General features: G+C 37.1%; 1 protein-coding gene across 2 annotated transcripts in view; it reads left to right on the forward strand.

The window, feature by feature from the left end:
• The window catches only part of kcnh2b (potassium voltage-gated channel, subfamily H (eag-related), member 2b), a 259,045-nt gene that overhangs the window by 152,471 nt on the left and 92,754 nt on the right, over positions 1 to 13,820 (forward strand). For both annotated transcript variants that reach the window (XM_067434464.1, XM_067434465.1), the window contains exons 3-4: positions 10,019 to 10,174; positions 11,372 to 11,848. In XM_067434464.1, coding sequence (XP_067290565.1) covers positions 10,019 to 10,174; positions 11,372 to 11,848 — 633 coding nt within the window. The remainder of the gene's footprint in view (positions 1 to 10,018; positions 10,175 to 11,371; positions 11,849 to 13,820) is intronic.

Consider the following 13,820-nt stretch of genomic DNA (forward strand, 5'->3'; position numbering starts at 1 on the left):
GCAGAATTATGGCTGAACTTTGGCCGGTATTATTGATGATTTATCACCAGAATTATGGCTGAACTTTGGCCGGTTTTATTGATGATTTATCAGCAGAATTATGGCTGAACTTTGGCCAGTTTTATTGATGATTTATCAGCAGAATTATGGCTGAACTTTGGCCGGTATTATTGATGATTTATCACCAGAATTATGGCTGAACTTTGGCCGGTATTATTGATGATTTATCACCAGAATAATGGCTGAACTTTGGCCGGTATTATTGATGATTTATCAGCAGAATTATGGCTGAACTTTGGCCGGTATTATTGATGATTTATCAGCAGAATTATGGCTGAACTTTGGCCGGTATTATTGATGATTTATCACCAGAATTATGGCTGAACTTTGGCCAGTATTATTGATGATTTATCACCAGAATTATGGCTGAACTTTGGCCAGTATTATTGATGATTTATCAGCAGAATTATGGCTGAACTTTGGCCGGTATTATTGATGATTTATCACCAGAATTATGGCTGAACTTTGGCCGGTATTATTGATGATTTATCAGCAGAATTATGGCTGAACTTTGGCCGGTATTATTGATGATTTATCACCAGAATAATGGCTGAACTTTGGCCGGTATTATTGATGATTTATCAGCAGAATTATGGCTGAACTTTGGCCGGTATTATTGATGATTTATCAGCAGAATTATGGCTGAACTTTGGCCGGTATTATTGATGATTTATCAGCAGAATTATGGCTGAACTTTGGCCAGTATTATTGATGATTTATCAGCAGAATTATGGCTGAACTTTGGCCGGTATTATTGATGATTTATCACCAGAATTATGGCTGAACTTTGGCCGGTATTATTGATGATTTATCAGCAGAATTATGGCTGAACTTTGGCCGGTATTATTGATGATTTATCAGCAGAATTATGGCTGAACTTTGGCCAGTATTATTGATGATTTATCAGCAGAATTATGGCTGAACTTTGACCGGTATTATTGATGATTTATCAGCAGAATTATGGCTGAACTTTGGCCAGTATTATTGATGATTTATCACCAGAATTATGGCTGAACTTTGGCCGGTATTATTGATGATTTATCAGCAGAATTATGGCTGAACTTTGGCCGGTATTATTGATGATTTATCAGCAGAATTATGGCTGAACTTTGGCCGGTATTATTGATGATTTATCACCAGAATTATGGCTGAACTTTGGCCGGTATTATTGATGATTTATCAGCAGAATTATGGCTGAACTTTGGCCGGTATTATTGATGATTTATCAGCAGAATTATGGCTGAACTTTGGCCGGTATTATTGATGATTTATCAGCAGAATTATGGCTGAACTTTGGCCGGTATTATTGATGATTTATCACCAGAATTATGGCTGAACTTTGGCCGGTATTATTGATGATTTATCACCAGAATTATGGCTGAACTTTGGCCGGTATTATTGATGATTTATCAGCAGAATTATGGCTGAACTTTGGCCGGTATTATTGATGATTTATCAGCAGAATTATGGCTGAACTTTGGCCGGTATTATTGATGATTTATCAGCAGAATTATGGCTGAACTTTGGCCGGTATTATTGATGATTTATCACCAGAATTATGGCTGAACTTTGGCCGGTATTATTGATGATTTATCAGCAGAATTATGGCTGAACTTTGGCTGGTATTATTGATGATTTATCAGCAGAATTATGGCTGAACTTTGGCCAGTATTATTGATGATTTATCAGCAGAATTATGGCTGAACTTTGGCCGGTATTATTGATGATTTATCAGCAGAATTATGGCTGAACTTTGGCCGGTATTATTGATGATTTATCACCAGAATTATGGCTGAACTTTGGCCGGTATTATTGATGATTTATCAGCAGAATTATGGCTGAACTTTGGCCGGTATTATTGATGATTTATCACCAGAATAATGGCTGAACTTTGGCCGGTATTATTGATGATTTATCAGCAGAATTATGGCTGAACTTTGGCCGGTATTATTGATGATTTATCAGCAGAATTATGGCTGAACTTTGGCCGGTATTATTGATGATTTATCAGCAGAATTATGGCTGAACTTTGGCCAGTATTATTGATGATTTATCAGCAGAATTATGGCTGAACTTTGGCCGGTATTATTGATGATTTATCACCAGAATTATGGCTGAACTTTGGCCGGTATTATTGATGATTTATCAGCAGAATTATGGCTGAACTTTGGCCGGTATTATTGATGATTTATCAGCAGAATTATGGCTGAACTTTGGCCAGTATTATTGATGATTTATCAGCAGAATTATGGCTGAACTTTGACCGGTATTATTGATGATTTATCAGCAGAATTATGGCTGAACTTTGGCCAGTATTATTGATGATTTATCACCAGAATTATGGCTGAACTTTGGCCGGTATTATTGATGATTTATCACCAGAATTATGGCTGAACTTTGGCCAGTATTATTGATGATTTATCAGCAGAATTATGGCTGAACTTTGGCCGGTATTATTGATGATTTATCAGCAGAATTATGGCTGAACTTTGGCCGGTATTATTGATGATTTATCACCAGAATTATGGCTGAACTTTGGCCAGTATTATTGATGATTTATCAGCAGAATTATGGCTGAACTTTGGCCGGTATTATTGATGATTTATCAGCAGAATTATGGCTGAACTTTGGCCGGTATTATTGATGATTTATCAGCAGAATTATGGCTGAACTTTGGCCGGTATTATTGATGATTTATCACCAGAATTATGGCTGAACTTTGGCCAGTATTATTGATGATTTATCAGCAGAATTATGGCTGAACTTTGGCCAGTATTATTGATGATTTATCAGCAGAATTATGGCTGAACTTTGGCCAGTATTATTGATGATTTATCAGCAGAATTATGGCTGAACTTTGGCCGGTATTATTGATGATTTATCAGCAGAATTATGGCTGAACTTTGGCCGGTATTATTGATGATTTATCACCAGAATTATGGCTGAACTTTGGCCAGTATTATTGATGATTTATCACCAGAATTATGGCTGAACTTTGGCCGGTATTATTGATGATTTATCACCAGAATTATGGTTTCATTGGAATTTTGGATAAATTTTGATTTCTACTGTGATTGTGTGATTTTGGTGAATATATTGGTGAATTTTGGCTGGTATTATTGATGATTTTTTCACAATTATTATAAGTGGTTTTCTCTGAAGTTATGTGAATTTTTTTGGTATCATCATTGGTGATATTCACCAGAATTATAGGTGATGTTCAGTAGAATTATCTTTCAGTGATTTTTCACATTGATGATCTTTATGTCTAGCTATTATTAATTTATTAAGTTTCCTGGGTTAACAGTTAGTCGTCCATCATAGACCTCAGGTTAAATCTGTTCTCCTCTTTCTGCTCTTGGATTATATTGGCTTGCTGAACTCATGGAACAGAATGATTTTTATCTTATTATGATGCTCAATTATTTGGTGTCCACAAATATTGTTGTGATTACAGCAAGAGGTCATCAGTCTCCTCATAAACCTGTCATTCATTTCAGTATTTGTTGTTTGCTGAACAGATGAATATCTGAGACTCTTCTGCCCTCTAGTGTGTGGATCATGTTTTCACACACTCATATGCTCTATTACGGTGTCTCAGTTTGTGCTTCAAATTTTAATCCGTCACTTTAATAAACTAGGCTGCAGTCGTTGTGTGTGTGTGTGTGTGTGTGTGTGTGTGTGTGTATGTGTGTGTGTGTGTGTGTGTGTGTGTGTGTTTCTTTCTCTTTTTGAGAGAAATTAATACTTTTATTCAGCAAGGATGCGTTAAATGGATCGAATGCGTTCAATGGATCGAAGCTCCTGTCGTGTTTCTCTGAGTGGTGCAGTGAAACATTGGTCAGGGCTCGAGCGGTTTGGTGTTGTGAGCGATCAGAGTTTCCTTCAGAAATGTGAACGCAGCACAAACGTCACTCAGCGATGGAGAGGACGTTCTGCTGATGAATGTGACTTATTACAGGCGTGTTGTGTTCTAGGAGTTTGGCTTTGAGATGTTTGGTGGCCGTAACTCATCCAAAGATTTATCAGCACAAATCAACGAGAGAGAGAGAGAGAGAGAGAGAGAGAGAGAGAGAGAGAGAGAGAGAGAGAGAGAGAGAGAGAGAGAGAGAGAGAGAGATTATTAAAACTGATCTGAATATGCTGATACACAAGTCAGGTTCTCTTCTCTTTACCAAACAAATGATTGAGGTGTATTAGATGCTTATGATTTATATAAGAGGTATTGCAGAGTCAGCTGCTCATTTATTGCTATAAACAAAATGGCTGTTGATGCGGTCCACCAGGGGGCGGTGTGTCCCTCGTAATGAACAACACACACACCGAGCGGCTAAACACCTGCTGTGGAAATATCTTCTTGTTTCTGGACTGCTCAAAAATAAATATTACTCAGTGATTAATATTTCATAGCTCTCATTAAGTATCAAATTCCTTTGTAGAAATGAGTCACTAGTCGTCATTAAAGCTGCGCGATTCTGGATAACTTTGAGAATCATGATTTTTTTGGGGGGTTGAAAATAGAAATGATTGTCCCACGATTTCTGAACAGACAACTGAACAAAATAACTTAGTAAATGACTAAATTATAAATGTAAATTACTAGAAATTCTGAAAAAATGTTATTTGTTAATTTCTAAGTGTTTAAACACATTTAATTAATTTCAATTATTATTAGGGTGATATAAAAACTTCACTTGTTTCATTACTGGATGAATCAGTGTTTCTGAACGAATCTCTTGAGTGAATGTAGGCCTGTCACGATAGTCGATAAATCAATTAATCGCACAATAAAAAAAAATTAGCTCGATAATTTTTCCGGCCGCGATAATTGCCATTTTTATGCTTTTTTGTTTTCCTCGTCTCTCTCGTTGACTGCGCGCGCCTCGTCCGTTTGGGGAGGTGTTTATACTCGACGCGCAGACCGGGTGCGGCGTGATGAGACGTCATTCTCGGCCAGCAGATCCGTCTGGAACTCGTAGCTCTTCGGTTGCGTAGCCACACTCAAAATGACAAAATTTGACGTGTACAACGGCAAGCGAAATGGGGTCTCGCATCGACGTCCTTTTTGCCGCGCGCACCCTCGAGCGGACGCCTCGTGTATAAACGAGTCTTAAAGCTACACTGAACGCAAGTTAATTCTTCAGTTCAATCTCTGTGTGCTAAAGGCACATGAGTTCCTGAAGAGAGCGATACACATTCTCCTTTTTTTGCCAAATAAATGAAAAGCATGTCATCAATGTCTTCTCTCTCGCTGTATCAAAATATCACTCTCCTCAGAGATGGTCAAGCTCAGTTTGTGCATGATTAGGCGATGATATAACAATTTAAAAAAAAAATACTTTATCCTAAATTGTGGATAATTCATTTATCATATGCTGAAGTACATTTCTGGATAATAAAAAACAAAAAACAACAAGAACCGTACAGAACGGAAAACCGTGACCCTAAAACTGCGATATGAACCGAACCGTGGGTTTAGTGAACCGCCGCCGCTAATATGCTCCTAAAACACAATCATCCGCTGCCGCTTTCATCCATTTCATTTATTGTTTTTGGTACTTATTTAAATGTTTAATTTTTAAACAGACTGAGAGTCCATTGCTTTTATTGTTTTGTTCATTTATTGTGGCTATTTAAAATGTTTTCCATTTTTTGTGTTAAATAGTCTTTAGAAATAAAAGTTTTGATCTTTGAAAAAATTTACATGCATTATTATTCCATTATCATTATTTTGGATGAAAATGGTCTCAGAACGACAATATTATCGTTTATCGCAATAATTTCTTGGCCAATTTATCGTCCAGCAAAATGTGTTATCGTGACAGGCCCAAGTGAATGATTCAATGACTCACTCATAAAGACTCACTTGTTTCATTACTGGATGAATCAGCATTTTTGAACGAATCTCTTGAGTGAATGATTCAATGACTCACTCATAAAGACTCACTTGTTTCATTACTGGATGAATCAGCATTTTTGAACGAATCTCTTGAGTGAATGATTCAATGACTCACTCATAAAGACTCACTTGTTTCATTACTGGATGAATCAGCATTTTTGAACGAATCTCTTGAGTGAATGATTCAATGACTCACTAATAAAGACTCACTTGTTTCATTACTGGATGAATCAGCATTTTTGAACGAATCTCTTGAGTGAATGATTCAATGACTCACTCATAAAGACTCACTTGTTTCATTACTGGATGAATCAGCATTTTTGAACAAATCTCTTGAGTGAATGATTCAATGACTCACTCATAAAGACTCACTTGTTTCATTACTGGATGAATCAGCATTTTTGAACAAATCTCTTGAGTGAATGATTTAATGACTCACTAAAACGTCAAGTTACTTTCAAAATTGGATTTACTCTATTTTGATTAATTCATGTTTATTAAACTATAAACTAATAGTTTATCGACTATTAGTAGATACTCTAAACTATAAACTTTTATCCCAGCTTTATTTAAATTATGGAAAACTAGTTTGTAATGGTTTCAGTTAACAGCAACAATACTGTAATCCACTCACATCTTTGAGACCCGGATAGGAAGTGGCATCTTGAGCTGAAATCTCCGGTCACAGCAGGTCAATGTGGGACTCAAATCCATCCACATCCAGTGTAATCTTCAATAAATCTTCAATAAGACGGTGGGATTATCGAGATCCATCAGGTGTCATCTGATGATGTTTGACTAGTGCTCATCCGTCACACTCACGTCTTTATAACCATAAATGAGTGAAGTGAGTGAAACTCAAACTATACAGTTTGAAATCATGTGGGGGTGGGGCCTGATTTTATTCTTCATAATTTGATTGGCTGGTGAGATGTGCACATTAAAGGTCTTTACACTGAGTCCGATATTTTCGCATGCGTTTTTCCGAACAATTCGTCACGCACACTGAGTCCGATGCGTATTAATGAATGCGTTACGGAAAAAAACGCAAAACAAGACAAAGTGACGTCTAGTGAGGATGATTTGTTTGTCCAGAGGAGATATTGTTCATCCAGAGTTTCTATCCAGCGGGATTATCCAGACCGACCGATTCAAAGTTTACTTTAGTGTCAGTGGCTCAGTTTGATGCTGCTAGCGATACTGGAGCCACATATTAAAAAGAAGAACACTAATTTCCGTGAATCAATTAATCCCGAACACCTGGCAGTATGTGTATGGATCCGAACACACACACACACACACACACACACACACACACACACACACACACGTACACACACGTACACACACACACACACACACAGACACAGACACACACACACACAGCTTTACAGAGACTTGATGTGCTATAATTATAGCTGTGATATAATAATATTTGTGGTATTTTTGCTTGAATAATATGTACGGTGGCTCTGAGTTGTCAAAACGCAGATGCGAAAACGCAGAAAAGCGAACCAGTTCCGAATTTTTTTTGACGGACGGAAGTTTCGGAGGCAGTGTGCAAGCGTGATTGACATAACATGAGGTCGAATTTATTTTTTGACGTGCTAAAATTTTGCATGCGAATTACGGACTCAGTGTGCAAAGGCCTTAAGACCAGAGACATTTATTAAAGGGGCAGTTCACCTGAATTTTCTCGAATAAAAACACACATAAAAAAAAAAAAGATATCAATGTGCTCCAATGCTGTTTAGTTCCCAACGTTCTTCAAAATATTTTCTTTTATGTTCCAGAGAAGAAAGACTTTTTGGAGAAGATTTTTGGGTGAACTGTCCCTTTAAGAACTTGAGCTGGTTCATTTTGATGGTGACAATCATATTATTTATGTTTTCTTTTCACAGGGACTGTACTGTTTTTGTATTCATTAGTTATTTATTTACTAGTCCATGAGACGATTCAGATAATAAAAATTTAAAGTGCATTTTTACAAGAATTACTTAAATGTATTAATATTAATTGTTTTATTAATAATTGTCTGATTTCTGTAAAATATGTTTTATTTTAGTTCATACAGATAATAATCCTGAAGGTTGAATGTCAATTTTAGTTTCAAATTTTAAAAAGTGAATTTTTACAGGAAATCTTTTAATTTATTAATCTGAATAATTGTATTAATAATTGTATAATTTATCTCAAATGTTTTATTTTAATTCATCCAGATATTAATCCTGAATGTTTACTGTCAATTCATTTTAGTTTCAAATTTCAAAGTGAAAATTTGCAGGAATTCATTCATTAATAATACATAACAATAATATAATACAGATTAATAATATAGAGTACATACTTCTTTCTCATCATTATTTATGTCTGAATGCATTTCTTCTCACAGTGACTGTTCTCCGTGCATTTAATATATATTTTTTTATTATTTACTTTTTTTGGGTAACATTCAAATTTATGTCCTGATGCTTTTTTGCCTGTTTTATATTATTTTTTCTAAGCAGGACATCAGTGATTTGGGTCTCAGAGCACTTTGTTGGGATTATATAACTCCATCCAGACATACAGATGATGAAAATATACAGGTGTGTGTGTGTGTGTGTGTGTGTGTGTGTGTGTGTGTGTGTGTGTGTGTAGCTTCTGAATCTTCGAGTGTATTAGTCTGTTAAAGTGGACCGAAGCGTAATGAATTACAGTAAATCCTCCTCCTGACTCTTAATCTGCACATGTGTGTGTGTGTTCAGTGTGTTCATCTGTGTGTTTAGATGCTGTCGCTGGGATTATGTGTTTTTCAGGACATGCTTCTCACGTCAGCAGGGCTTTTGTAGTTATTGTTCATGTATGTATTCGTTCATACCATCAGTGTTTTTATAGTTTGTCAGAGCAGGTGTGTGTTGGTCAGTGGTTTTCAGTTCCTCCCAATAGCAACGCTCCAACAATGTTCCTAAACACACCTGGTTTAGCCCAGACGCCCATGGGTGAGTTAGGGTTAGGGGTAGGGTTACCCACACACACTCTGATGGGTAAACAGACATATACACACACACACACACACACACACACACACACACACGAAAAGATGCGCCAGTGCTTTTGGTATTTAAACAACGAGGAGCTGGACTAATTTGCCATAGTGTTTTATTGTACATTGATTTCTAGTCAAATTGGAATTGTGTTTATGTAAAATCTGACGCACACACACACACACACTCGTGTCCAGATGGCATTAGTGGACCTGTAATCCATGTGTCGTTTCTCTGGTCCGAACACAGCTGGGATTATCGAGCGTCTCTCTCTCCGTTTGTCTCTCGTTCATTGATGACAATCCGTCCGTCCGTCGTTTGTTCTCTCTGCGTCCGGTTTGATTCTGTTCTCAGATCCAGGTAAGAGTGTGAGACCCACACACACACACACATCAGGGTGTTGAGATGAGCAATCCACAGACGCGTCTGTAAGGCCAACGTCAGGGTTTGTGTGTTTATAAATGCGATGACTTTACTGTGCTAGGATCTTTATGATTGTGTCGTTTGAAACTGTTTTGCAAATTTGAGAGAATCTGTAATTGTGAAAATGTTATTTCGACCGACTTCAAAATCGTGTTTTGCTTTAATATCTAAGCATGTAGCTTTTACTAGATTTTTGTCATGTAGCACACACACACACACACACACACACACACACATACACACACACACACACACAGTGTTTGTAATCAGGCTTAATTTAGCTGGCAGCTGATAGTTGCTCATTTACTAGTCCATGAGAGGATTCCCATGATTCAATAGTGTGTTTTTCAGTTCATTCAGGTAATAATCCTAATCGTTGAATCCCAGAAATATATTTATTTAATTTATCAAGTTAATCTGTGATTTAGAAAAGATTAATAATGACTAATAAGCACATTTCTTTCTGTGCGTATTTAACAACAACATGGAGACCAAATGCTTGATGCTTTGTGAAGTTATTAATAAAGATGTAACTCTCTCTCTCTCTCTCTCTCTCTCTCTCTCTCTCTCTCTCTCTCTCTCTCTCTCTCTCTCTCTCCGTCTCTCGCAGGTGTGTGTTTCCTGTGTTTGGTGGATGTGGTTCCTGTAAAGAATGAAGATGGCGTGGTGATCATGTTCATTCTGAATTTCGAGGTCATGCCGGACGATAAACTGCACGACCCGCAGGATCTCAATCACAAGCTGCCTCTGCTGTGGCGTCATTCCAGTACGTCATGTTCTCCTTCATTATCATTACATTAATAAACACATATCATGAGAAAACGGATGTTAATGGACTTTTACACAAACTAACCTGTTAAAACGACCCATTCAGAACTGGTCACGTGTTGTCCTGGACTCTCACAGTCATGGGAATATCTCAAAAATACAGTAAAGCGGTGTAATATTCCTCCAGTGTAGATCATCTGTTCTCTATGTGAATATATAGTAAAGTGTGATTTATTCCTGTGATCAAAGCTGAATTTATCATCATTACTCCAGTCTTCAGTGTCACATGATCCTTCACTAATCATTCTCAGATGAGGATTTATTGAAAAGTTGTGCTGTTTCATATTTTTTTGGAACCTGTGATTATTATTCATTGATTAAAAAAAAGTTACAAAGAACAGCATTTATTCAAAAAAGAAGTTCATCCAAAAAATAAGACCTCCGTTCATCCTTACACACAGTTTAAGATATTTTATATTTAGTCCGAGAGCGTATGCAAGTGTATGCACACTATACTGTCCATGTCCAGAAAGGGAATAAAAACATCATCACAGTAGTCCATATGAGACATCAGTGGGTTAATTACATTTTAAATACATTTGGGTCCAAAAATAACAATAATAATGATTCGGATCGCGTGTCAAACCGCTGAAGCAATGTGACATTTGCGATCCGAATCATGAATCAATTCACTGATTCATAACCGTTTGAATCTTTAATTGAGGATTGAAAACGAACGCAGAAGGGAAGACAATGCTAAATAAAGTCGTAGTTTTTGTTATTTTTGTGATTATGGGGTGTGTTTCAACCGAACTATAAATATAAAATATCTTAAACTGTGTGTGAAGATGAACGGAGGTCTTACGGGTGTGGAACGACATTAGGGGGAGGAGTTAATGACAGACATTTCATTTTTGGGTGAACTAACCTTTTAAAGTCACAGTGGCAAAACATTTTAGGCAAGGCAAGTTTATTTATATAGCACATTTCATACCCAATGGCAATTCAAAGTGCTTTACATAGAATTACAATAGTGGTAACATATGCATGAGAAAAAAGAATACCATGTGTACAAATTAAAAATTAAAAACAAGGACAGTTAAAACAGTTGTAAAGATAATAAAATAAAATTAAATCTTTATGTAAATTGTCATGAAAGGTGCAAAAAATAAAATTCTTTGTATGTTTGTCGCAGACCGAGCTCGGGGTATCCGCTTACGCCTGCCCCTCCTGAACTCCCGGAACAACAGTAAGTCTTCTCTGCGGGACGATCCTGAGGCCGGCCGAGGAGCGGCTTTTCCCGGCAGTTCCCATCGGAAAAGCCACGAATCCCTGGCTCTGGGCGAGCTTCTCTCCCTGCCGGAGCACCACCAGCCCCGCCCGGCCTCCGCCTCCACCATCTCCACCACCCTCGTGACTCCTCCACCAAACCTGCTGGGCAGTGACCCCTCGCCCCCACCCCCGGCCCCCCCGCACCCGGCCACACTGCCCCTGGGTCAGTCCTCGCCGCGGCTCAATCCGGACGCCTCGGTGTCCAACTGCAGCCTGACCAACAGCCGCTCGCGGGACAGCTTTCACAGCATGCGGCGCGCGTCCTCGGTGGACGATATCGAGGCCATGCGGCCCGAATGGGCCCGGAAGCACCGGAGCCGGCCCATCTGCAGCAGCACGGGTGAGAAAGCTGAGCTGCAAAAAAAAGCATTTCTTACTTAGTCTTAGTCTTGTTTCTAGTCAAAATTATTATTGTCTTGTTTTGGGGGAAAATAACTCAAAATTAAGAGAGTTTTTGATAAAATAAGCAAAATAATCTTCCAGTGGGGTGAGAAAAATTCTCTGAAAACACGAATAAGTTGATTGAACTCAATTGATTCGTTCCCTCAATTCAATTGAGTAATGGAGTCTCCCAAAACGTGTATATTTAAGTTCACTTATCTTGGTGCTCACGTTCACTGTGCTTAAATTGTTAAGTTCACCAAACTGGGTACACCAGAAGTTCAGTACACCACACTGGGTACAACCAATCAAAACTTCAGCATGCATTGCAGCATGAATAAATTATACATCTGAATTGTGACACATTTTCTTTGATTCTTACTTATTTGCTTTTACTTTTGCTCTTTTGTTCTGATGTTTTTGTAGCTTGTTTTATGTTCAGAGTTGATCTGTTTATCGGATTTAAAAAAACATTTTTTTTTAATTGTCACCATTGTAGAGATTCATGCACGGATTCTTGATGTCTGTGCATGTCTAACTAATGCCGTAGATTTAAACATTTTGTGCACAAAAAATTAAATAATAAATTGTTCAGTTACCACAAGAGTAAAGAATCTCGTGGAAAATTGTATTAATATTTCAAAACTATTAATAACTGCTTTGACAACCAGAGCCTTAGACTCTGCATGAGATCAGGGATTCTGCCAATACATGATGATGTTATCTTCAATGATTAAACAACATCACTCATCACTTGATGATATTTTCTCTTAACAATGTGTTCCTTCCCAAATGTGTCTCACAAACACAAAGCAGCCAGAGAAACATTATATTATCATATTATACAGTCAAGGGTCAAGAGCCGAACTAAAGCAAACACTGATCTCCATCACGGTGACTTCAAACGAAACTATTATTTTCATTAAAACAGAAATAAAGTCAGTCTGGTTAGTTATAAGTTATTTTACGAATTTTTACTTACCGATTTTAAGATTGCACACCATGAAAAAGTCTCCATCTTAATTTGAATCAGCAACAGAAATGCACCGCCTTTTGTAAATGTCCTCCAATCAGTGAATTAGTTGTCTTGTTGCCAGACAGAACTCCTGGCATGGCCAATCACATCAAAGCAAGACCAGAGTGAGCTATTATAATTAATTATTATTTTGAGTTCATTCAACTTGAAATCTTAGGTTTATGTATTTTGTAGGTTAATAAGTTATACTAACTTATATTTTTGAGTTTTTGGACTAATCTAGTAATATGTAGTCAAGATTACTTGATTTGTTTAAGTAAAGACAACATTAGGGTTTACAGTGTAATGCTGCTTTAAGATTATTTTTCTCACCCCATTGGCAGATTATTTATCTTATTTTAAGCAAAAACTCTCTTCATTTTGAATTATTCTTCCCCAAAAACAAGAAAATCATTTTTACTTGTCTAGTAAATACTTTAAGAATTTTTAGATGTTTGTACTAGAAACAAGACAAAAATACTGAGTAAGAAAAGCATTTTTTGCAGTGTATATTCAACAAACAGGGTTACACAGTTTGGAAAGCTATGGAAGAATATGGACTTTGTGTTGAGTCTGGAAATTAACGGAAAAAATAAAAACATTTACATTTCCAGACTTGCCTACTATTTAGTTTTCTATTATAGAAAATTAAGAGTTGAATACAAATAAATGTATCATACAAGAATGGATCATTTCATTATGCAAAAAATGCATAGGATATTCTTAGCACCGTATTACAGAGCCTCTAAAAAGAACTTCGCACAATTAAAAAATATACAGACTTCCGTGCGAGCATAAGAAAACTAAACTTAGCACAGGAGAATACAAACTGAGCCAAGTATTGTGCCGTTGGCCCATTTCACTGTGTGGTTTCTTGGCTGCCACAAAGGATGTGTTAAAGCAGACATTAGCCCTT

This window comes from Pseudorasbora parva, chromosome 24 (assembly GCF_024679245.1).
Source record: "Pseudorasbora parva isolate DD20220531a chromosome 24, ASM2467924v1, whole genome shotgun sequence".
Taxonomy (NCBI): domain Eukaryota; kingdom Metazoa; phylum Chordata; class Actinopteri; order Cypriniformes; family Gobionidae; genus Pseudorasbora; species Pseudorasbora parva.